This window comes from Lygodium microphyllum, chromosome 26 (assembly GCF_053477565.2).
Source record: "Lygodium microphyllum isolate KBCC chromosome 26, Lygodium_microphyllum_v1.1.10, whole genome shotgun sequence".
Lineage (NCBI taxonomy): Eukaryota > Viridiplantae > Streptophyta > Polypodiopsida > Schizaeales > Lygodiaceae > Lygodium > Lygodium microphyllum.
This window is the reverse complement of record NC_141160.1, coordinates 114,432,370-114,459,227: the sequence shown is the minus strand read 5'-3', so window position 1 is coordinate 114,459,227 and position 26,858 is coordinate 114,432,370. Positions and strand designations below refer to the sequence as shown.

The 26,858-nt window shown below is 41.1% G+C and overlaps 1 protein-coding gene across 5 annotated transcripts in view; it reads right to left on the bottom strand.

The window, feature by feature from the left end:
- Positions 1–8,619: 8,619 nt before the first annotated feature.
- LOC148013707 (RING/U-box superfamily protein) overlaps positions 8,620–26,858 on the bottom strand; it is a 35,022-nt gene continuing 16,783 nt past the window's right edge. The window contains exons 2-12 of one of the 5 annotated variants that reach the window (XM_087667985.1): positions 12,708–12,752; positions 11,707–11,875; positions 11,498–11,587; positions 11,316–11,417; positions 11,150–11,232; positions 10,963–11,076; positions 10,721–10,823; positions 10,075–10,630; positions 9,659–9,828; positions 9,337–9,454; positions 8,620–9,246 (exon numbers count right to left, since the gene is read on the bottom strand). In XM_087667985.1, coding sequence (XP_087524111.1) covers positions 9,164–9,246; positions 9,337–9,454; positions 9,659–9,828; positions 10,075–10,630; positions 10,721–10,823; positions 10,963–11,076; positions 11,150–11,232; positions 11,316–11,417; positions 11,498–11,587; positions 11,707–11,875; positions 12,708–12,752 — 1,633 coding nt within the window. In that variant the 3' untranslated portion in view covers positions 8,620–9,163. Of the gene's footprint in view, positions 9,455–9,658; positions 9,829–10,074; positions 10,631–10,720; positions 10,824–10,962; positions 11,077–11,149; positions 11,233–11,315; positions 11,418–11,497; positions 11,588–11,706; positions 11,876–12,707; positions 12,753–26,858 lie in introns of those variants that run through there. The other 4 variants (XM_087667986.1, XM_087667987.1, XM_087667988.1 and 1 more) reach the window with 4 other exon arrangements.

Sequence of the window (26,858 nt, the reverse complement as noted above, 5' to 3'; positions counted from 1 at the left end):
TATCCAAACTATGTTGATTAAGGAGGAGCCAAGAAATCAAGATTCATAGTCTTCTCATTGTGTAGCATTTTTTACATAACTCTTCTACATCTCCACCATTCAACTAAGGTTTCTTGCCCCACGATCCTTGCTTGCATGGACTTCTGCTACATGCTTCCTTGCTATAATGGGCACTAATGACCCTTAATGACTTAAAGGCACTTTATGGTCATATCTACTTGTTGCCCTTCCTTTCAATTTCTTCCTCTCTCAATTGTGTCTATTGTTGATTGTTCATTAATTTGTTGGCTTCTTAGGAGCTCAAATATCCAGCCTAGGTCCCCATAATGAGAGAGAGTTGGAAAAATCATATTCATGTCAATGGCATGAGGAAGCAACATGGATATGGATTTTCTTTAAGATTGCAACATGACCAACATATTCAGGATATCAGAGCTACTTTAGTTGTGCTTTAAATCTTGATGGATACCCTAGTCTCATGTACAAGAACAAGATCAATTTCAGCGTATCACATGTAATCTTGACAATGAGGTGGCTTTTGTTGTAGCTTCCCTCTCTCTATGTGTCATTGGATAGGTATGAAAGTAGATTCCATGACCTCATGTAAATGATTGTTACGCCATGTATGTATGCATAATTTTGGTCTACGCGTGGTTGCAATGTAGTGCTTAGATGCATGTATACAATACAACTTCCCTGAATTTTATAGGTAGCAATTAAAGTTGAAAGACTAGAACAGTTAAAATCTAGCAAAATGAGGGAGGTTGTTTTGAAGAGATGCTTTTAACAATTGCACCACTTGGGCTTGCTGGTGGAATCATGTCACTAATAATATCAAAAGAAAGTAGTGGAGAACAAAATGCATATACTTAGGCAGGTAACATAGTGGAGCAACCAATTGGTGCAATTAGAGCTATTAGTAATCTCTGCCATCAAATTCATTTTCTATCAAACAAGGAATGATTTAAATGGCCATATTATTGTGACTAGATTCAGTATTGGTCCATTGTGAGGACAAGTAATGCCTTTTTTTTAAATGAGTAGGGAGCAGTATTCACAAGACTCGAGAGAAAACATATCATGGAAGCATACAAGAAAGAGCTTAACAATACTTATAAGGCTTTGTACTTTAAGGTCTAACATCTAGCCTCAACTTTTCCACAAGCATGTCAATTTTTTATTGCCTATACTCTTCAGCACCATGTTATGAAGCCAAGGTCATTTTGAATGAAGGCAAGAGGCTATTCAAGAAAAGATAGGAGGTCTTTTGTTCCATGTATACATTCTCAAATGTCTAGATTCGGCAATTTATCCAATGGATATGTAGCTCTATCATTTTTCTTTGCTCTTGTTTGCATCCTTGTTTTCTTATTGTTCATTCTCCCAAGGCATAGCTTTAACCTTGCTCAAAATATCTAAAGTCGTTGTGTTCTGTAGAGTTATCTTTAAATATTAGTTTCTTGATTCTTTGCATGCAGGGATCATCTTCATCATGTTGAAGTTCTAGTTGGTGGTAGCATGTCTAAGGCATGTTGAATGGCTTAGTGCTGCCCGCACTAGAAAGTAAGTCTTTATTCTTCATATATTTATAGTCATCTCAGTTCTCCGAGCATCTTGTTGTAGCTCTATTGTTGAGGAGAGAGGTCACACCACTATATATGAACCTAACTAATTGTGCTTTAAAATATTTCCAAAGTACTTGCTTTCTAATGTAGTAATACACATTGAGCTTGGACTTGGTTTGTAAAGGATGACATGCATGCCTTTATCAGTATATATTTTTTAGCACTATTGTGTTATGTGCAAATTATGTTGCAAGGAGTTGTGAAGCATGGGTTGATATAGTGTAAATGGGCTCTGGCAAGTGGCTAGAGGAGGAGGATCCCAACTGCAATCAATTAATAAGGGCATTACTTGTATTGACTATCAAAAATCTGTTGGTTTGGTTGTAGATGTTTTTTGTGATTAATAAAGAGTGAGTGCATTGCTAAAGTTTTTGTGCCACTATATGCTAGCCACATCTTAGGCTAGTAATACCTTAGGTATAGCAGGGTGAGCATTCAAGTATACCCAAATGCCCAAAAAGAAAATTTTGATGTGGTGTTCATCTATGTAAACTTGTCGCAATCCTTAAGGAACATAGAGTCAATGTTGAGAGGTGCTTTAGACATAGTAGTGCATATTATTTTGGAGCAGATATTTTTGTTAAACTTGAAGACAATCAAGCTGCCTAAGGTGTGATATGATGAGTGTCAAGTTAGAATCCTAATTTTGCAACATAGCCAAGTGTATAGTATCTGTGGAAAGTTGATTATGGTTTCAAGTGGTAAGTAAATGAACCTACTAAACCTGATCATTGGCACAAGACAAAGCCTTAGCTATGATATTTGATATGCCTTTGCAATGCTAAGTTGTGGAGTCATACTCCTATAGAGTGAGAATCCACCAACTATTACAGCATTTGAAATGCCTTTGCAACTAAGTTGTATAGTCATACTTCTACAGGGTGAGAATCCATTGCTTGAGCTAGCCTAGATAATTCTGATGTAGTAGAGAAATCAAAGAGCTATGATTTGTTTCAAGAATTACTTGTGGACCATGTACTAAAGATGGAGTTTGGAAAATTCCCACCATGCAAATTCAAGTAGTTCCTTTTCAATCGCCAAGATCCAACTAATAAAGCAAATTGGTTGCATTTGGTTGTCTATTCCTAGTTGTAACAAGAATGCTCCCAACCCTATATTTGATGCATCCATGCCAATAAGGAATGGCTTCTTGAAATCTCTACACTTGAGTATAGTTGATATTGCTAGGGCTTGTCTTTAATTGTTGGAATGTGGTGCGATACTCTTTTGTTCATTTATATTTGTTTCCTTTTTTAGCAAGGTCCTTAAAGGGTGTGTGATGGTGCTGACAAGAGGAATAAATTTAGTGCCACTTGCAACTAGTCCAATAAATCATTGCATCTTTTTGCCGTTGATATTAAAATGGGACACTATTGGGACTTCAATTGCTAATGCTTTTTAATGGATCTAGCAATATCCATGCATTAGAAATTATACAGTCCAAAAATTTTAAAGATGTTCTACTCCACTTATATACTTTGAACTGGATTTCCAAGTTATTTTCTTGTAGTTGATGGAGAACTTCTTGAAGCATGTGAAGATGCAAATCCCAAGTCTTGCTGTGAATTAATATGTCATCAGGTAAACAACTAAGACTCTCTGTTTTATAAAGTCATGAAAAATTGTGTTGCCTATGCATTGGATAGGTCTCAGAGGATTGAGTAATCCCAATGGATGGCATCACTACAAATGTGTACAACGCTTGAAGTGTATGGAAAGCTACCTTGTGAACATCAATGGGAGCTTTAAAGGTATTTCCAATAGCCAGATGCCAAGTCAATGGATGTAAAATACATTGACTATCAAGTTGTCCCAAGAGATATAGGTATATTGGATTGTAAAGTGTCTATCCCTAAAGTTGAAATTGAATGATGTGCTGAAACTAACCACGTTCTTACTTGTTTTCCAACAATACTCCAAATGCCATTACTTTTGAGGTGAGAATTTGTTCATTCTAAAATCGACCTTGATGTGACTTGAATTTCCTTCAATATTTGATATGACCATAGTTATTACAATAAAAGCATGTTGTGTGACCTTGTGCATTGTTGACCAGTAATGTCCACCTATTTATGAGTCATGCATTTGGATGTTAATTGCCCATGGATATTGGAGCATCCACCAAGGGTCTCAAATTGGAGCCTGAGGTAGATGATTTCTCTGTACCCATATTAGCTTCAATCCTTTGAGCAACCTAAATGGCTCAATGGAAAGGAGATGGCTCCTAATCTCGAGTCATGTATGCTATCACGTTGTAGGCAAGGCCACAATAAAAAAGTTACATTGTTTTGATTCATCAGAATCAAAAATGGCTACGCATTTACCTTCACAATTGTTCGCACTGCATGAGCTGCTATAATGCTAATCATGTCAAATTCTATGGTGCAAAGTTCTAAATAAGGGCTACTTTCAAGTGAACCTAACTTGCCTTGGTAATGTGATCTTATTAAGTGTACCAAGTTGATGCTACTCCGTCAAACAGGATAGTAACTTATAGTACTTTTGAGATCTTCAGTCCAATGATAATATCTTAGGGTTGGGTTGATCTTTAGTCTTGGTACTGATGATCTAACATTGCAGCCAGTTTTTTATCAGTGTGGTTAACATGATGCATTAGAGTGATAGTTGATGGAAGGTATCAACTATCATATATAAGGGTGAATTTTCTAGTTGCAATGTATGCATCTCTATATCATAATGTGTAGAAGAGGGAAGGCTTTGAGGTGATGCTTAATGTCCCATGGTTGCATAGATGTTGTGTATAGGATGTGAGCATCATTCCTTGTTCCTTTCTTGCCCACCAATTTGATAGGATCAATCTCTTGCATTGTTTCTGTAGTGAATACATTAATGCGTGTCAGGTTTTCCTTGACTATCTAGTTATATTGGCATTAACTATTCTTACCACACAATAGTGTGCTACATGGCATCCCTTACAATATTATGCTCAAATATTAACAAACTGCATACAATAGAATGTAGAACATACATATACTCACAAACATGAATTTATTTATTTGTGGCTCCAAAAATTACACTACTTAGTCATTTAAAAATTATAAATTTAATTTCATTAAGTATTTATTGTGGTCACATTTTTTGAAACTATTATGAGCATATATCAATGATTCCAAGTAGTCTTTTTAAATAGAAAAAATTTACTACATCACAAGTTCTAACTAGTTTTCTTGTATAGGAAATGTCACTATATTCACAACTAGAAATTTTTACAATTTCCATATAGCATGATTTTACTATACAACTAACTTGGTGGCTTAGGTTGGTTACACATCAAATGACACGGATGTCCACTTTGTAAGCTCTAACCAATCAAAACACTTATTTAAGGGTTGGGAATCCATAGCCCTTTACACACCGGAGAGAACATGACTTATTGTTTACTCCTAAAGAGGTGAACTCCTCACCAACTTCTGAAAAGGGGGGAGTCTCCCTTGCCCACTTTATAAAGTGGCAAGCAACAAGGGTGCACTTTTTGTACTTGCAAGCAATCAAAAAATTTAGAAGTTTATTATTTATTATTTTTTTACAAACTATATACATTTGGTGTAAAAGTATGACACCCAGGTCCAAGCCCAATTTCAAAAAAGTGCTTATGATACCAACTGTCACACTGCTTTTGAAGGAGACGGTGGAGTGAAATTTTGGCCTTTGCCTCAATTCCAACCGTCAAGAGAGATGAAGCAACGGTGGTTCCACGGTAAGACTTTCAGCCTCCATGCCAATTTATGCGCATATCTGAGCAGGCGGCAAATGTTTGGGAGTTATTGTCGCAAAGAAAACAACCCTTTGGCAATAAAACCACCTGTCAATGTGATATACGACAAGGTTTGATGGTTTTGTATAAAATTGATGGACTGGGAATTGAAGCCCCTTCAAGAAAGGCATTCCCACGTCTTTTGAGATGAAGAAGCGGGATAGTGAATTATGAACTGTGGTGTAATGTTTTGATCTCACACATGATATGAAGATGCTTGATGGGAAGATATGGATGGATGGATGGATGGATGGATGGATGGATGGATGGATGGATGGATGGATGGATGGATCTTACTTTTGATGTCAACATGCAGCCCAATCACCTTGCCCTAATATACCAATGTTGCTAGGGCCTTCATCATACAATAGACAAAAATTGAGAGAAAATAAGAACACAAATTGCAAGAGAGAAGATAAATCCACAAAACTTGCACAACGTAAGATTGGATGCAATCTCTAGTACTATGTTACAATTGCTAATCTGATGGCCAAGTGTATGGGGAGCTACAAGGTCAAATGGACCTAAGGGAAGGGATCTCCACTTGCAACTTATTGTAGATCAAGGGTATGCTGGTGCATGGTTCCTATTCGCATGCTTCCAATTCAATTGTTCAAGATTCCACTTCCAAATTATTTGAACTTGTACTTATCCTACTGGTATATGCTAACATGATTGCAATGTATCTCATTGAAATTATTTTGTGCACTTTGGGAGATTGCATTGTAAGTTTCCTATCAAGGGACCATTGTGGGTTCAAGTCCTCATGTGTACCATGTGTTAGTGGCAAGGTGAATAAAAGGGATATGTTCATGTGGTATGAGGAGTCATGAATTTGGGGATTGCAAAGGGTGCAACATGCCTTTATATATTGTAATTCCTTCACAAATAATACAATAGAAATCACTCACATCTCTTCCTTCTTCGTATTTCTTATCTTTCTCTATCTCTACACATTCATCATTTGGAGAGTAAACCCCCCCCCCAAAAAAAAACAAAGCTCGCCCATGAAGTTTTGAATACCATTAAGAAAGAATTGCATGTCATGAAAGCCTTCTATGATTGCACCCATGAGGAAATGCATCTCACCATTAGCCATCAATTACGTCTTGATAAGGCACCTCATCCATCACCTTTTGGGCAATATCCTTATCAATTTCATCAAGATCTTGTTGTTTCCCCATTTGTCATCAACATTAGTCTTTGTTCGCTGTCTATCTGACCATTTTCACCCCCTATTTACACGAGGAACATGGTTTCTATAACCTCTGCCCCATTTAAAAATGCAAGGGTAGCAACAATCTAGTAGTACACATATTGGTACAAAAAAATGCACTACTTGAGCTAGAGAGCTCTAGTCAAGGAGCTCTATAGCTAGGATCAAAGCTAAGGCTCTATAGCCAGGATCAAAGCTGAGGACAAGTATTTTGAGGTATCCAATAAAATTCTCTATCTATATGACCCATTGACACCAAATTTACCCATATAGGTAGACAAGGAAACTACAATCTTGCCCAAGAAAAAGAGCATCTAGTGCCACAACCACATGCATACTATGATTGTCATCATAGTTCATGATTCATCAATTTGTTATAGGCAACAATAGAATCCATGATTTTGATACCTAGCATTCCCATAGTCCAAATTAATGTTGATACATGTCTAGTCTATCTACATTAATATAGTAGCCCACTCCACAAGTGTGTCAAGGCTAAGCATAATGAATACTACAATGCATTGCTTGCATATTTTCATTACATTGACTAGTCATCACAAGTATTCTTGCCTTAGAAGAGGGATAAATTGGTGAAATGATATCTACATGAAGGGCATCATCGAGGACTACACGAGCACCATGTTGCCCCTCAACATTGATTTTTTGTACCCCTTCAAGATCTTAGGAATTGAGGGGGTTTCACCCCACTACTATCCCATTCATCACCCAATATTCATGTCCATGGGCATATTCATATTTTTCTCTCCACAAGGTTAGTATAGTGAAAGGAAATGTTGGTTGAATTTAATACTCTCAAGCACAAATCCTACAATGAGGAAATAAGGAGACTTACCCACACCAATTTACTCAACTCGAGATTTGTACTATTCATCCATTGCAATGGCTTCATAAAGCTTATAATAAGAAAGGAATACAATGAGAAAGAGCATAACACACTTGATCATATCTATGTATACCATCGATGCAAAAATCTTGGTATCCAAAATTAAATGGGCTTCCAAGATAGAGTACTAATGGTTAGAGTAGTACACGCTTACCCAATAGCAAAGAGTACCATGTTGTACTCGAAGCATAAACTCCATCAAAGCTTGATAGAATCCTTAGAATATTGATGGACCAACCTTGCTAATGATGTGAGTGACTTTTTGGAATCATTTCTTGAGGGTGGGAACTTGGGAGGTATGGAATCTTATTGGAGCATACATGATGCCTTATTGTCTCAGCCATGAAACTGATGTCAATCTTGAAACCTTCAGCATTGATACTATAGTCTTTCTCCCTAAGGTGAAACATTTAGGGCAAGAGTTGATGCACCAAATCCATGATGCAATGTGGCAACGATTGGAGTAGGAGCAACATGAGATGAGCAATGTCAAGCTCCAAATTTGCACAAAAAATTACATTGATTCTTCTTGGTCCTAGGGAAACTTGTCTTAAAGAGTTGCAATGCTTTGTGTTGCTACTAAAAATTGGAGAAAAAACCTTGTACATAATCCACTAGCTTTGTTTTTAAACTCGCAATTATTTCACATTCTTTTCATTTCACATTACCTAGTTCAATAAAGAGATGAGAATAATTGCGGGTTTCAACTTCTTTAAATTTCACAAATTACTTATTTTCTTTTTTGTGGTGGTATTAAAAGCCTCAACAAAAACAAGACATTACCTTTGTTTTTAAACTCGCAATTATTCTCATCACTTTATTGAACTAGGTAGACATGTGCATGAATGCAAATATTAAGCAACTTTGAATTGGGAGTGCTAGGCATTATGTAAATAGCGTCTAAGAATGGTAAATTGCACTTGTAGTAGATTTGGCCTTCTTTATAGGCAACATCTTGTATAGAATAAAACACATCAATGCTAGCTATTAAAGAGCATAGTGATAACAACATTAGATTCTTGCCAAGATGTATATAGCATGATAAATGCTTGACAATATAAAATCATGCTACTTGCATAGCATGGAGGAGAGTTAGCACAAGTATTCTCTAAGATTTCATAACTTTTAAGGAACTATGCCCTTCCCCATTTGAGCTTTTGAGAGAGAGAGAGAATTATTATTCCTTACGTCAAGAATTGATGGAACAAGTAGAAAATGACAAACTTATCCAAAGCATAAGCTATTGGGAGTCTTGCATTTATAACCCATACTAGTGGTTGGGAGTTTAATAGAAATAGTACTACAATGAAACTGCATACCATACTTAAATAGGGAGAGCTATAGCTATCGTCAAGAGCTAAGGCAATTACCAAGAGTAACAAGATTATGAGCATCATTTTGCAGGTCGCTTGTGGCCGCCATATACTTGGCAATTAAGAACGCTAATGGCAATGCTCTAATACTGAGACAGCAAAAAGAGAAGCACATGAAGTGAGCAAGTGTAGCACATATGAAGCAAGTTCAACAATGTGATATATGTGGCCTTCATAAGCTTGAACAAGCTCAGTCTATATGTTGTATCGTCATTGCTTGTAAGGATGCATATGCAATCAAGCTTCATATGTTGAGAGTGCAACCAATTCTCACCAAAAAACTTTTTTCACATCCAATGGAAAAATGGAAGAGGTCGGCGTGGTGAGTACAGACGACCTCGCAGTCACCCTTCCTGTAATAGAAGATATAAATGACGATAAGAACATAATCTCTGTTACTCTGTAAGCAACCTGCAGACCCTTTGATCATGTTGCAGAGCTACCAAAAAAATGCTCTATCTGTAAAGCACCCTGTCGATTTCCGGCATGCTGTGCAGTCCGTAGAGACTTGCATCGCTTTACTGGGCGTGGCAAGGTTTGAGAGGGGTTCCCTCCAATTTTCTGCAGAACAATCCATCACTACCAATGTTAGTGAAGCAGTAAAAGGTATTCACCGTGTGAAAATAGGCAGCTTCAGATGTGAGCTATAGCTCCTATGGCTCATTTCAGAGGTAAATTATAGCTTCTACACCAGCTTCATAGCGAGGATAGCCCAATATAACTTCAAAATGCACATGTCTAATTGCCAGCATTAGTGCTGCTTACCAGCATTGGTGGAGGCTTTAGAACCTTCACCTGCCCACCCCTTCCATTGGCTCCAAATGAGATGTAAGTGCCCGATGACAAGTCTCCACCGCCATTATGCACGTTTGAAGTGAATGCAGATTGCTTGCACCACTTGTTTCCACCTGACACTTCCTTGGCTAGCTTTCTAACTGGACAACATACAAGAACTTGCCTTCAGAAAACCACCGAGCAAGATGTTGCAAACTAGAAAATCTTTCCAGCTCTTGATAGCAACTACTTTGTAGGGGCAACAGTCAGCCCACAATTGTAAGCTTCACATACAAATGAAAGAGATCTTCAAAGTTTGAATTTGGAAAGAAAATTGAACAAAAGAATGGCTTTAGCGGATCTTCCTTCAAAACCGAAGGTCAACTTTCAGGTGATTTTTAACTTACATGGATGGCTTTCTGGAGCTGCTGCACTGCCAACAAGAGCTCTTCTTTCATTCCTAATTGTTAATGATAACAGGCTTTCAATGGGGTTGTCTGCCTTATGTTCACTAACAACATCCAAAGACCCACCACTATCTTTTCTGGAGTCATTCTCAACATCACAGTCAGTAACTTGGACTGTCTTGTCCACACCTAGCTCATGCTCAACTTCTGCACTCTCTGTGAAGTTAAATATCTGCATGTCATCATCTTGTACAGATGTACTGCCAAACTTTTTGCTGCCAGACATACTCATTTGTTTCACTTTGTCCAGATAAATTCTTGCGCCAAGGACTCCATGGCTTAGGAAATCCCGGTCACTGTCTGTAATGTCAAGCAAGGGCTCAACAGCAACAGCTGATTTTGATCCCCTTGTGATGTTCTGACGTTGGCTCAAGTTCTGTAGTAGATCACAAGATGAGTTTAAATCTTGCCTGCCAGGAAAGGATGAAGCCCTTGAATGGTGCAGATCTCTGTTCTCCTTAACTTCAATACATTTTTCCAGCTGCTGAACTCTTGCCTGTTATTTTTATTTAAAAATCAGAAATTGATAACTCAAACCTCCTGATACCCACACCTTAAATCTGGTAGAGGTCATTGAACAGCTTACCTTCAACTGTTTGATACGCTCAATGGCTTTCTCAGACTTGCGAAGGGCTTTGCTTTCTCCCATACCCAGCTCATTGCACCTGGCCATAAGTTCCTTGTAGGCCCTGCCAAATCCCCACTCCAAATAAGAACACTGAACTCCATGTTAGAATTCCCTGAGTGTAGCTGTATTCTTGTGCACTCTCATCAGCACAATCTGTACAACAGAAAAACACAGAGTGACAATGTAACCAAAAAGCAGACCTGTTCCGCATCATAAGAGACCTTGTGAGGGTACCAATGACATCATCTTTGTTTACGCAACCCACACGAGCCAGCCGTGTCAGCTCTCCTTCATCTACATCCAGATCCTGAGTCCTGCATGTACAAGACTCTCTAAGGAATATTTCAACAGACTTCGATGCATGGGATAAACTAGTAGGAGTCATACAGCTTGTGTGACGCAAGTTCTTTTGCCATAGCTGTGTTCCTTTCAAGTAACTTGCATTGTTCTGATGTAGTTCTTTTTAGCTCCTACCACGAAAGTTATATAGTCAGATAAGTCTCAAAAGAACATCAAACTTATTCACTGAGATAACAATTTTCTCAGTTGCTACCTCTTTTATTCTAAGGAGTGTGTCTTTCAAGCTAGCTTTTTCTCTGTTAGCTTCAGCCTGAGCAAACTCTGCTTTCTCTGCCCTGACTGTACAAGAGGTTAACTGCAGAAAGGGTGTCATTTTATAAACTTAGGAAAAAACAGCTAGCTACTGCTACATAAAAGACCATGATGGTTCTGTACCTGCCTGTTCAATTGCGACAACTGCTCTTTAGAAGCTTCTAAAGAAGATTTCACTACTGACAGCTGTCCTGTTAGCTTTTGCACTGATTCCTGACCAAAAACACCATCAGATTCTAGAAGGGCTGTGCAGAAAGTGACTAGCATCAAGCTTGATTTGGTTCAAAAATTGAAAACAGCTCAAAAGAAATGAGACAGGACCCAGAAAGTACTTGAAGAGAATCTATGTCTTCACAAGGATCAGACTGTCCTTTAGTTTGACTGGCTTCTATGGCCGACTGGAAAAACAATCGGTGGATATCTTTCTCTGAGCACTGCTGCTTGCACAGGGGACAAGTGCATTTTCGACCGCGAGGACAATACTCTAGCCACTGCTGCAAGCTGCAAATGCAAGGGGTGTAAGAGCTAAAGAATATACCACTGCTGCAAGCTGCAAATGCAAGGGGTGTAAGAGCTAAAGAATATACCACAATTTTCAGTACACACCAGCCATAAAAAACTAAAAGCCCAATCCTCTTCCATGTGGCAGATGGTTATACAGTATTATGAACTGGTAAGGCATCTCTGAGAACAGAAACCGGCCTAATATTGTGCATCAACAAAACCTTAACATGCGTAAAAGACAGCCTGCATTCCCCTTATTCACAATGGTTCAGAATTTAAATCCATTGCAGCAATCATATCGCATTTTCATTGTAAAAGCATCATATGATGAGGTACTCCCATATGTTTTGCACCAAGATGGTCCCATTAACATAAAAAGGGCTTCGAGAAGTAAACCGATCCTTTGGACTGGCTGTTGTGCAGAGTATAGATGTCCACCTAGAACTAAAACTACATCCAGATTAAAGTGTAACAAAATACAGTAAACTTTAATAAAGAGGAAGTTGTAAATGTTCAACAACTTCTAAGACTGATGCGGGCCTGAGGTGTCCCACAAACTCATTACAAGGGGGAAGAGGAGGATAGGAAAGTCCCTTCATTTTGGCCAGCTTACATTTGTTCCACTTAGTTAGATAAGACAGTCTTATGCACAGTACATTTAAATGTGGGGTGAAATACAGATAGCATACCTACACTCAGCCCAACAGACAAACTTAAAAGCTTGCAGTTTACCTTTATCAAATGTTCCTCTTCTCACAAACTCAAATTTTATAATAATTAAGATCACCCCATAGAATATTCTGTATCAAAACAGCATTAAGAACTATACCTTAATGTGATGCACATCACACATTTATTAGTGTGTTCCAGCTGCCTGCAAACATGAGACTGGTATGAGACCACGTTTTGCCTACAATTTATAAAGCCAAGCCTTTTCCATCTCATTTATGCATGGCAAAGAACACCCAATGCTTTTAGTACTCGTTTTAATAATTGTCGCAATAATTTAAAAAGGTGAGTGCCAAAAGAGTAGCAAAGTGACATGCAACGCAAAGATATAGAAAATTTGTAGGTTTCTAAAGGCTCAGTTCATTCAACGAGTTCACAAACGTCGGGATTAGTAAAGCCATATGTCTAGTAGTTAAAACAAATTTGGCCAAGCCACCAAAGAACATGGTGACTCTCTTTCCGCCGGTCACCATCGTCAACTGAGCAGCAAGATCACCAAAAAAGAAGAATGACACCATCTGATCTAGATAGCATATAGATGGGACTAGCAAAGCCACCAGAAAGCGGCTAGTAAGAGAACTCAATGAAGCACACTGAAACCACAATCTACCGAAGACAACTCCAGGGGCACTAAAGACATGGAGTGAATCCACGAGGCTCGAAACACGATCGAAGCAGAGGGTGAAGAACTTGTGGCTGCAAAACAAAGACCAAGCATCCTCCAAGCTCGAAAAGAAAGCCTCATAAGATCAAGGTCGAGCCATAGTGAAGAAATTTCAAATAGAGAAGTCATAAAAAAAGATCAGTGATATGAAACATGATGGCAGAGACTAGAGAGACCAAGAGATACTTGGGGTACTCATGGTCTATTAGCAGTAGAGTCAACTCATGAGTGAGTCTGGCATGCATTTTATGCTGGCCGACCGGATCACTTTCTTGGTATAACTTTGTCCTATATATTTGAGCTCCTCCACCACATTCAATCATTCATCACTTGCAGATCCAGTGCATGCCCTATTGGAGAGAGGGAGTTGATGCCAATGCCCACACAGCCAATGACTCACTGTTCTACGCAATTGTCTCATTTTTTGTATATGGATTCCATTTCTCAAGCACATCTCTGAGTTCTTCTTTGCAATGTTTTTGCGTTTTCTTTTCTTTCTCTTCTATCTTGTGTTCAACAGTTTATTTCAGCATTCTTTCATGCTTCCATTGCTTCATCCACTTCTGGCATAGTATCAGATTTCAAGATCTACACTCCTCTTGCTGTTTTTCCTATTGATTATTGATCCTCTTTGTCTGTTGCAGCTGGGCAACCAGTTTAGGGACTTTTCCGCTGTTAGATCTTTGCATTTTGCTGCTACAGCCATCGTTGACTGCATTTAATGCTATTGCTACCTGCGTTTACTGATTTTCTGCCTTCTTTTACTGCAGGCCGCAGCATTTAATGCTTCCTTGAGTGTGTTTTTTCATCTGCATCATTTGTGTTTTCAGCCTCTTGGGCTCTGGAAGGCTGGGCTACAGGGTTTTCAGCCTCTGTCCATCTCATCTTGGCTGATTCTTCCCATTTTTTGCAGATTTTATGATCCGTTATCCTCAACACTGCATGTGAACTCCATTTCATGCAATGTGTTGTGCTTTGGCTTTACTCTCTCTCTCCTCTTCTTTCCCTTCTTTTCTCTATCTATTCTCTCAAGACGGCTCCCCCTACTATTCTAGTGATGACAAACTTCACGGCCTTGATTACCTAACATGGAGTATTGTTATGAAAGCATGGTTTGTGCAGAAGCAGTTATGGTATGTTGTTTTTGGGGCTCTAGAGTGTCATGAGCCTCCCATGGTTATCCACGTCTAACGGACGGGTCAACTCGTCCAACCCATCCAATCCCATCTGCCACGTCTGGTCCCGTCCAGGGACCCATCTGACCGATCCCCGCCCGACTGCGCCCTACCTCCCGTGTAAAGAAAAATACCCTAACACAAAAACATAAACAGAAACCATACGACAAAGCACAAACTGATAAAAAGAACACAATTAAGGTTAGGATTAGAGTAACTCAGAGACAATGAACACAATGAATAAATGAAATGATATGACTACTAATAATACGATACTCATGCAGCAAACACACTATGCAATGAATGAATACTGAACCTCGAACTCCTGTATCTCTAGGATCAGGGCAGGGGTAATGAGTGGGAGAGTATGTCGTACTCCGAACGGATTCCGAATCGCAACAAGGCAACTTCTGGATGTGGAACACCAGCAAACGCAACAGTGAGAAGCAAGATCCGATGTAGACAGCAATGAGGAGAGAGAAAGACTAAAAACAAAGCCTACAGGAAAGAGAAAGACTAAAAACGCAGGCAAAACAGCCTACAGGAAAGAGAAAGACTAAAAATGGAGCCTACAGGAGAGAGAAAGACTGAAAACGCAAGCAAGACAGCCTGCAGGAGAGAGAAAGACTGCAGCGATTGCAAACAGGAGAGAGAAAGCTGTCAGGGCAGCAACTGGAGCCTACCAACGCAGCAGTTTGCCGACGTGGCAAGCTATACGACAACAGTGCAGATGAACAGCAGCCAGTCGCCAAGCAAAAACAGAAGCAATCAGCGTGTGGAGGGCTGGAAACAAACACCAGATTGTAGGGAACAGTGATGGACAGCAAGGGCTGAGATGTCCTCTATGACCGGGGTGTGGATAGCAAGCTCGTAACACCTAAAACCTGCAAAAACGAGATTGTAAAAGAGTGGAGGACTGACTGCCTATTCATAGAAAATTAGGGTTCTAGATCCTCTCCCACTTAACTTTCTCGATCCGCTCCCCGTTTTAGAGTTTTGGCTAAAATAAGCCTAAAATAAGCATGTTTTGGGGCTCTTTAAGTGGCTAAGTGCATTTCTTAGCAAACACCCCCTCTTAGGCCCAAAATAGCGCGAGAAAAGTAGGCCAACCTAAATTTTGATTTACCCCAAGACGCGTGGATGATAAAAGTGAGTGTATGTGCCAATCATGTGTTGAATATGTAAGAGGCAAAAAAAACGGTGGGCTTAGCAAGCAAGCAAGGATAGGAAAACTGCCTTTAGGAGAACTGCCATGTGTTATGCTACGAATATGGTGGATCCTAGAGTCCACCACTTCAAAAGACCGAAAAGGGATAGATGCGCATAGATGCATGTTGACATGAACAAAATGCCAATGCATAGGGTAATGCAAAGGGAGATGCAAGATGTCATGCTCATGCAATATGCTATGCAACGGTGCCACTGAGACAGTATCCTCGTAGAGAAAGTGTTTACTTGTCCAAGTGCCCTTTTACAATCAGGTCATCCTGATAGTGCGGATAAAGTTACAAATGCCCATAATACGAGCCGCCCCTCTTAAACTGGAAGGGAAAGCAAGAGGAAAGCACCCTCTCCCTGTCAAGCTGAAGAAGTAGGGGAGGGTGTATCCAAGCTGATCCTGGGTAGCAAGTACTGAAGAACCGGCCGGTTGACCGCTTTGGTCAAGATATCTGCAAAATTATTTGATGAAGACACAAACTCTAGGCGAATAGTGCCTAGCTCAACCTAGAATTGGACTCCCACATACCGTGTCCATGGTGTGATGATCGGATTGCTCGCAAGGGCAATGGCACTCTGGTTGTCGCAGTAGACAATTGTAGGAGAGTCACATGAAAAATGAAGCGCCGCCAGTAAACTCCTCAGATAGATGGCCTCGGTGGTGCCATCGAAGAGAGCCCGATACTCAGCCTCGGCCGTGGAAGCCGCCACCGTCTCTTGCCTATGGCTGGACCAAGAAATGGAAGCCATGCCCAAGGTAAAGAGGTAGCGCCATGGGAACGCCGGGTGTCAGAATCTCCTACCCAATCAGAATTAGTGTACCCCTGCAAACATAAACCAGAACCATATGTCAAGCCATAAGAAAAAGTACACCGCAAATAACGCAACACACGAAGATATGCAATCCAATGTGACATCCTAGGTGCTGTGAAATATTGACTGAGTATACTAACTGAGTAAGCTAAATCCGGCCTAGTGTGAATTAACCAAAGAAGTTTTCTTATAACAGAATGATAGGTGTGTGCATCGAAGGGCTATCCTAGGATATCCCTCTCGTCAAAAACAACATCTCGCCTAACGATCACCTTGGTTGTCCAAGAATCGAACAAACGATAGGTTTTCGCTTGAGAGGAATATGTCACAAAAATAAGGAGATCAGCTCGTGGAATAAGCTTTCCTATCTTGTCATCACGCGTATGTATGTACGCACGACACTCGAAGTCTCTGAAATGGGAAATAACAGACTGAGAGCTAAAAAATGTCTCATACGGGGTCTTCTGAGGAAGAGCTGCAATCGAGTATCGGTTGAGAATGTACACCGAAGTATTAACAGCCTCGACCCAAAGGTGCTCAGGAAGCTCTGCTACGATCAACATAGAGCATGCCATTTCCATGACTGTGCAGTTCCTACACTCTACGACTCCATTCTGAGAGATGGAGTTGGTAGAGGTGAGCTCGCGAGGAATGCCATGCTTCTATAGAAACTCAAAAAACTCGTGGAAGATAAACTCACCACCGCTATCACTCCTCATGCACCCAACACGACGACCAATCTGGTTATGAACCAACAGCACCCAAGCAAAAAAATATGTAAAAGCATCTGACTTATGCTTGAGCAAATACACCCACATGTATCGAGAATGATCATCCACTATCAAAAAGTACAGCGCGCCGTTCAAAGCAGCAATGGATGTCGGCCCACAAAGATCAACGTGAATCAATCTAAGAGACTCCTCAACTCTATGTGTAGACTGCTGAGGAAATGGAGTACGGTGCTACTTCCCGAGCTGGCAAGCTTTACAGACATCTCGAGCTAGCTTCAGGCGTAAAAAGGCTCTCAACCAGCTCACGGCATGACAACTCATAAAGTGAGTCATAACCAAGATGCCCTAAGCGAAAATGCCAAAGACGCTCATTGTGCGTAGGCTCCTGAGATGTGGCCAAGGCCTGGAAGCTATGGAACACGGAGCCTTTGGCGGTCAACTCGGTCAGAAAGTGTGTCATGTGGTATAGGCCATTAGGCTGTGTCTCACCGCGAGCAATCACTAAACCAGTTAGAGAGTCAAGGACCTCGACTATGGTCACTGTAAAAAAAACTGCTCGCTCCAATCGGCAAAGCTGCTGAACACATAACAAGTTCACCCCAAGCTGAGAGACATGATATACATTGTCCAGCAAAGCCAAATCTGGACCCTTGTCAATGGCAAAACTGACGCAACCTTGAGCCTGAATCTTGACCGAGGAGTTGTTTCCTATGCGGACCCGGTCGGCTACAGGGGCTCGGGTACGGAAAATGTCCTCTATAGGAGTCATGTGATGTGTAGCTCCACTGTCCGCAATCCAAACTAGAGCTGAAATGCTCGACTGCGACGAGTGGGTCTCTGCAGTAACCTCGTCAGGAGACAGTTCACAAATGTGGACGAGACTCGCATCTAATGTCTCTATGGAGACGATATGGATCTCTGTAAACTAGTCAGACAAGCCCTCTGGAGTTGAGAGCCTTGTCGACTAAGATGACTGTGCGGTGGCAGTATGAGTCTGACTTTTAAACTGCCCCTTGCCATCACCCTGCCTCCCTTGCTGGGGGTTGCCCAACTGAGGGGCGGGGGTCTGAGACTTAGGTTTTGGTGTTGTGCCTCGTGCCTTTGATCGACACTTGTCGTCAAAATGGCCAGTCTTTTTACAATGTTGATAATACCTATTCTTTTTAGATACATTCTGCCACCCAGGTTTGAGTTGTGACTGGGAGTTTCCTTGAGAATCCCTAAATTGATTTAGCTTTTGAGTTTGATTTTGATTTTGAGTGGAGGTTTGGTTTGGTTTGCCCTTCCCTTGTTGCCCTTTCTGAGAATGAGCAAGAAGAGCCCCCTCTAAAGAGAAATTCATATGAAACTGATCAAACAACCATGCGTAACGTAACAATTGACACTCAAATTCATAGAATGTAGACATGGTAGGCTTTGAAACTATTCGTTCCACAAAATTGAAGTGTTTCTTGGAAAGTTTATTTAGAAACAATGTGACCCGATCGTCAGAGGACTTGGGAGTCTCCCTAGTGGAGAATTCAATGAGAAGACGCCGATACTCAGCTAACTTAACTTTCAAGTCATCCCGGTCAGTGATTTTGAAAAGCTGAAGCTCATGGTCAAGATTAATACGACGGGTCCTATATCGAGCCACATAGCGGTCAGTCAAGTGTACCCCATCACTCTAACACTAAGTCAAAATGCTGAAGCTGAGAATGAAACTCTGGCAATAAGCCCTGCATCAGCTCGACAATAGCGGAGACATTCCTAGCCTTTCATGAGCGGACGACCTCATGTGGAACAAATGCGGGATTGGTTTGGGGTTCCAACCCCTAAACTAGGTTCCATAGATTCTGTGAATCAAGGACATGTCTCATCAAATTCGACCAAGTATTAAAGTTTGACCTGTTAAAATGAGTCTTGTCATTAAATGCATTCTTGGCAGAAGATGAGCTAGAACCATGAGGTGTCAGGTGGATGGAGTAAGATGATGGTGGGAAAGATGGTGGAGATGAGAGTGTCTGATAAGGATAAGAAGGAGGGGGAAGAGGTGGATAGACAGAAGTAGATTGTGAGTGTCCAATGAGTGCCAATTGATGCGGAGGCACTGAAACATGAATGTTTCCATAAGGTGCCAGTATAGGTGGAGGCACTGGGACACAATAGCCTTGTCCAAAGTAAGGCTGGGACACAACATTATGACCCGAAGGTCCACTAGGCAATGCCATGAAGGCAAACTGTGGAGGCAACTGATCCACACTCGGGAGAGACTGAGTAGGATACCCAGGCTGCAATGATCCCGAAAATATGTATGAGGCAGGTGGAACACCACCCGGCTGAGAGAAGGATGAGGTCCTAAAGGATATACCTATGTTTCCATAACCCCCCGGAGTGATGTGCGGTGCGACATGAGGTGTCTGAAATGAAAATGTAAATTGTGTAAATGGAAGTGGTAAAGCAGCGGAAGAATGTGGTAGAATGGGTGGGTTTTGAAAGTCAAGTGCATGAGATGTAGATTCTTTTTGTTCATTTTTATCATTTAAAGACTGAAAATGAAACTATAAAGATGACGATATACCATATAATGAAGTGAAAGAAACACCAAATTCATTCTGATTATGTCAAGTAGACGGAAAATAAGGAAGGACAGAAGAAGAGTTGCCTAGCTTTTTCTTATAATCCCCGCGACGTGTGTTAACATATAAGAATTGGTCCCCTAGAGAACCTTTTCCGTAGTCAACAGACTGGACTCTTTCTTCCACCTGATCTCTACCAGTATATTGCAAAACAAAAGAGGTAAAAGAAGAAGGCACAAAAGACGAATTAAAAGTACATTGCATTGAAGAGGATGAAAGAGTCTGAAAAAATGAAACATACTCCGGATCTTACTCTCCAAGAGAGAGGGCCATCCCTAATTGAGGTCTCGACAGCCCTGCAACATCATCAAACTTACGCGCAACATCTCAAGAGTGAAATCCATGCATACCTTCATTTAGAAGCTTTTCTTGAAGGACAATCCTTCGGTTGAGCTCCTCAATCTTCTTTTGTCGATAGGCTATGATCAGTTTATATTCCTCAGAGGTCAACTTGCTTATCTTTTCTTCCATGTACTCAGATGTTTCTCCCACCATGTCGAAACTTTGTGGAGCAAGTTAATTGGCCCACTCTCGCTCGGTTCTCGGCATAGGCTAATCTGGAGACTGAATCGGTATTGATGTATTCGAAGTCATTTAAACCTACTGTTGTTCTTGCTTCTTGCGAAGAGCTTTTAGATTAAGGGCCTAGGTTTCTCAGAGAGTACCAAGCTCTGATACCATGTAAAGAAAAATACCCTAACATAGAAACATAAACAAAAACCGTACGACAAAGCACAAACTAATAAAAAGAACACAATTAGGGTTAGGGTTAGAGTAACTCAGAGACAATGAACATAGTGAATAAATGAAATGATATGACTACTAATAATACGATGCTCATGTAGCAAACACACTATGCAGTGAATGAATATTGAACCTCAAACTCCTTTATCTCTGGGATCAAGGCAAGGGTAATGAGCTGAAGAGTGTGTCGTACTCCGAACGGATCCCGAATCACAGCAAGGCAGCCTCCGGATGTGGAACACCAGCAAACACAGCAGTGAGAAGCTGAATCTGATGCAGACAGCAGTGAGAAGAGAGAAAGACTAAAAACGGAGCCTGTAGGAGAAAGACAAAACGCAAGCAAGATAGCCTGCAAGAGAGAGACTAAAACGGAGCCTACAGAAGAGAAAAAGACTGAAAACGCAGGCATGACAGCTTGCAAGAGAGAGAAAGACTAAACGTAGGCACGACACCTTGAAGGAGAGAGAAAGACTAAAAACGAAACCTGCAAGAGAGAGAAAGATTGAAAACGCAGACAAGACAACCTGCAAGAGAGAGAGACTGAAAACGCAGACAGGACAGCTTGCAAGAGAGAGAAAGACTGCAGCGACTGCAAACAGAAGAGAGAAAACTATCAGGGCGGCAACTGGAGCCTGCAGACGCAGCAGTTTGTTGGCGTGGCAGGTTGTACGACAACAGTGCAGATAAATAGCAATCAGTCGCCATGCAAAAACAGCAACAATCAGAGTGTGGAGGACTGGAAACAAGAGCTAGACTATAGGGAACAGTGATGGACAGCAAGGGCTGAGATGTTCTCTGTGACCGGGTGTAGGCAGCAAGCTAGTAACACCTGAAACCTGCAAAAACGAGATTGTAAAAGAGTGGAGGGCTGGCTGCCAATTTATAGAAAATTAGGGTTCTAGATCCTCTTCCACTTAACTTTCTCGATCCGCTCTCCGTTTTAGGGTTTTGGCTAAAATAAGCCTAAAATAAGCATGTTTTAGGACTGTTTAAGTGGCTAAGTGCATTTCTTAGCACAACATCATGTATGCCAAACGGTCACTTTTGTGACTGTTTTTTCCCCTTTGTCCTGCACTTTCTTTTCTTCTATTCTTTCTTATCTTTTTTCTTTCTCTCTTCTCTATTATTTTCTTTCTTTCTTATCTTTCTCTTTATCTTTTCTTTCTCTCACACAAAGACTCAAGAGAAGAGTTTAATGATTAAACTAAGTTTAAAAACTCTCTCCTTCCCTCCTCTCTCATGATTCATCCATCTCTCTCTCTCTCATATACACACAATGGCACAATGCAACCATCCTTTCCCATGGGCCACCATTCAAATTTCAGAATTTGAAATCTCTCTCTCTCTCTCTCTCTCTCTCTCTCTCTCTCTCTCTCTCTCTCTCAACCCTAAACCCCAAAGCACTCTCCCTTTCTATAAAAATCTCCCTCCTCCCCTCCCTCCATGTCATTCATCCTTTTGAGTTCTCCACCCCTCCTTTCAAGCTCTCCATCCTGCCTACTCTCTCAAGCTCTCTCCTCCCTTAACTTCTCAACCCTTCCAACTTTCTCATCCATCAAGCTCTAGTCTCTCTCTACTCCCTCAAACTCTCTACTCCTTCAAGCTCTCTACCCTTTTCACTCCTTTCTTCAATCATCTCTATAAATCATCAATGGCACCCCCTCTCCATGAGACCTTTTGCTTGCATGGTGCCTACTTTGAATGAGTGAATGAGAAATCCAACACTTGCAAGTGGCAATGCAAGTATTGCCCAAAGCTCCAAATCTCATATGTCATTCACCTTCTCATCCACCTTTGCAAATTAGGAGGGAAGGTTGTGCCCCGATATTCCTGACGACGTCTATGAAGATTGTCGTCGAAAATACTTGCCATTGAAGCAACGCAAAGGCCTTTCAAGGGCAAGTGAGGAGGTGGTCTCTTTTGATCATGAGGTCTCAGATATGGAAGAAGATCTGTCACGGGGACGTGAAATTTTGAGATGCTTTAATCTTGCTAGTAACATTTAATTAAGTTATTAATCAAATGTGCAAGGTTGTTTAGCACATGTGATCCACATGGCAATTATTTCATAGGAACGGTCCAAGGACCTCGAGGATACAATGGGTGTTAAAGGCAAAAGTTGTGTTAAGTTATGCCAACTGGGTTTTGGTGATCAGTTAGTGCCAAGTTGGACCCTAGGATAATTGTTTGGCCATTAAGTGTCAATGGCGACACTAGGGACCAATTAATGCTAGTCTAAGGGTCAACAGAGGTTGGAAACCACTCCAAGTTGCAAATGGCCTAGCCAATGTCATTACAGATGGGCATGTTTACTTTTGGGCAGGGTCAAAAGGACTGAAATTAATTTTCAGAATTAATTAATTCTGAAAAATTAATTTAATGGCTGAAAATGCATTAGGAAGACTACCACTTAGCAAAACTTTCCCATGCAACTAGGGAGAAGGCTGTTGGAGAGTGGTGAAAGCTGAATTGCAGCCATTCTGAGCTTGGTGGAGGGAGAGGAGGTGATCAGATTTAGCTCTGAGAGGCAACGACAACTGATCGCGCGTCGCGACAAGACAGGGGGCAACACGTTTTCTCTTCCGCCTCAAGAGAGGCGGCGGTAGAAAAGGAGGGCTCGCCAACTGAGCTACAATTTTACCCCCCTTTTGAAGCTGTTGGTGCCATCAAATTTGTCATCAGAGCTACAAATCAAAAGATACATTTCAAGTACAACCAAATTTGGTGGAAACCCTAAATTACAGCAATAATTAGGGTTTAGCACTCACCTTGGGACCCGTGCCATCAGTCAAAGGCATTGTACACTGAAATCAACATCGGAAATTCGTGGAATTGTGAGGATTTCAGATGCCAACCCATCTATTGTGAATTTGGGGCAACATTTGACCAATTGGGGTTCCATTAGAGCAAGTCCTAGGTGAAAATCAAGGGGCAATTTGCCCGAATGCTTTGCTGATTATTGGAACAGCAAGGGGCTTTTGAATCAGCCAAGGAGATCGTGAAATCTCGGCTTGTAATTTATCCATTAGCAATTGAAATTAAAGAAATACCGAAAGGGGCACCAGTTTTGGGGCCAACAGGGTGTCCAATATCCAAGTTTATGAAGATAAAGTGAGCATTTCAATTCATGTTCATTTGCTGATTGCTGTAATTAAGTGCTTAATCAGGTTAAACCACCCTATCCAAGAAGGAGAGCTGATTCCATGGTTCCATTGCCGGGATACATCAAATCTCTTGATTTGGTGGGCCCGAGGGACCTAATTGCAAGCCAAAGCTTTGTGCTAGTGTTGATCTTTGTGCTCAATTGAGAAATTACAACAAGATGTCTTCATACAATGGGATGCAATCAAGCAATAATGATGCCTCTCATGATGCACATTCACATGGGGAAGAAGGAAATGCAATGCTTGATCTTGGACAAGGCACGAATCATGGACAACATGTTGAAAATGTGGCTAAGAGGATGATGATCAACAAGGGGAAATGGAATTCGATGATGCATTCAAAAATCAAATGAGGGCAGCAACCAATATCTTTGCTGAATTGGCAAAAGATCCTCAGTTTACTCGGTTTTTGAACACTCTTACGAAGGACAACAAGGGCAAGAAGAGAAAATCCTCTTCTAGAACTTCGGGACAGCAAGATGCACCAAAGAACAAGCCAAAGCCTTCTCAAGATGCTCCTAAAGATACTCATGGTAAAAAGCAGTTGATGCCAGTTGGGCAAGAAATGCAAATGCAAGTTCATGATGTAAATGCTAATCCTATGGTTTTTGGACAGCAAGGTTTGCATGAGAATTTGGGGCAGCCAGCTTACTTTGGTGGTAGCACAATTTTTCATGCTATGGTGGGTGAGCGACCGAATGTGGGAATGTATGGCACATCTCCCCATAATTTTCAGCAACCAATGCATGGCTTGCATAACCCAATGTACTCAAGTATGGCTCATGGAATGCATAATCTGATGTATGGCGGCATCGGTATGATGCCTGGTGTGCAAAATCACACATATGGGCAAGCATCGGTACCCCGTCATGCTTTTGGGGCTCAAGGAATAAGTACTGGTCATGCAAATGCTCCGTTTAATGCTGGCTATCATGGAAATTGCCTCTACACTAGCAAATACACTATGCCTTTCGTGTGAGCTTGTTGAGGCCTTTTTATGCTGATGTGCCTAAGGATGTATCTGCTGAAATTCAATCCAATGCAGAGGAGTTGAATGAGATATTGGTATCCGAGCAGATTTTGGCACATAAAGAGAAAATGTCAAAGGTAAAGCTTCCATAAGCTATTGGATGAAGTTTCACAACTGTTCACCAATGGATGCTAAATGGATGGAAGAGGATGACTTGGCAAACCATCCTCAGTTGTTGCAGCTTTACCTTGATGCCTTTTAGTTAGAGCCGACTTTGGATCGGGCTCTTTCAGGTTCAGCAGGGCAAGGGTCCAAAGTACCACCTGATACTCAAGGGAGAGGTAGCACTTCCACTCCTCCAAGAATGGACTGCTCTCGTGCATAGTGGATCTCGGATGTATTCAGCATGCATCCAAGGTATTGTGCTGACAGTATGTCTACCATGAGGTCACTATTCAGTGTACTAGTCACTGTGGTATGTATGCAGATGAGTATGGTTGTCACCGCGGCTCTGAGACTATACTTATGCATGAGTTTTTGGACCAGTTTGGCATGAGTTTTTGCCTCAGTTTTGAGATCAATTTCTGATTAGTTTCAGCTCAGTTTTTGATCAATTTGAGAACCGTTTATGATCACTTTGGAATCAGTTTTTTGCATCAGTTTCTGATCAGTTTTTTTTTACCATCAACTTGTGATCAGTTTGGAGTCAGATTTGCAGCCATTTGTGATCAGTTCTCATATCAGTCCACGATCGGTTTATGATCAGGTCATGCTCAGTTTTTAATGGTTTACAGTTTCAGCCATGGTTTATGCTGAGAATACGCTTTACTATGGTTTTGAAGTCAGAACGGTTGAGAAACATGAGTTATGGATGCATCCAATGGTTTCTAGCAACAGTTTTGGACTGTTTTTCAGTTTTCTATTATGTTTTGCTGGCTGGAAATTTTCAATAAGTTTTGCGCATATGCAACAGTTTGACAACAACGGCCAATGTTGTGGTGACTGTCATGCCAAATTGAAATTCCAGTGCTATATGCTTTTGCTTTGGCCTAATGCAGTGCAATCGAGGACGATTGCAAGGTTTTCAAGGGGGAGGTCTGTCCACGGGGATGTGAAATTTTGAGATGCTTTAATCTTGCTAGTAACATTTGATTAAGTTATTAATCAAATGTGCAAGGTTGTTTAGCACATGTGATGCACATGGCAATTATTTCATGGAAACAGTCCAAGGACCCCGAGATCCAGTGGGTGTTAAAGGCAAAAGTTGTGTTAAGTTATGCCAACTGGGTTTTGGTGGTCAGTTGGTGCCAGGTTGGACCCTAGGATAATTGTTTGGCCATTAAGTGTCAGTGCTGACACTAGGGGCTAGCATTAATTAATTAATTAATGCTAGTATAAGGGTCAACAGAGGTTGGGAACCACTCCAAGTTGCAAATGGCCTAGCCAATTTCATTACAGATGGGCATGTTTAATTTTGGACAGGGTCAAAAGGGCTGAAATTAATTTTCAGAATTAATTAATTCTGAAAATTTAATTTAATGGTTGAAAATGCATTAGGAAGACTGCCACTTGGCAAAACTTTCCCGTGCAACTAGGGAGAAGGCTGTTGGAGGGTGGTGGAAGCTGAATTGCAACCATTCTGAGCTTGGTGGAGGGAGAGGAGGTGATCAGATTTGGCTCTGAGAGGCGACGATGACTGATCGCGCTCCGCGACAAGATGGGGGACAGCAGGTTTTCTCTTCTGCCTCAAGAGAGGCGGCGGTAGAAAAGGAGGGCTTACCAATTGACCTACCGCTTTACCCCCCTTTTGAAGCTATTGGTGCCATCAGATTTGTCATCAAAGCTACGAATCAAAAGATACATTTCAAGTACAGCCAAATTTGGTGGACAACAGAGAGTTTACTGCTGTAAACCCTAAATTACAGCAGTAATTAGGGTTTAGCACTCACCTTGGGACTCGTGCCATCAGTCAAAGGCATTGTACACTAAAATCAGCACCGGAAATTCGTGAAATTGTGAGGATTTCAGATGCCAACCCATCTATTGTGAATTTGGGGCAGCATTTGACCAGTTGGGGTTCCATTAGAGCAAGTCCTGGGTGAAAATCAAGGGGCAATTTGCCCGAATGCTTTGCTGATTATTGGAACAGCAAGG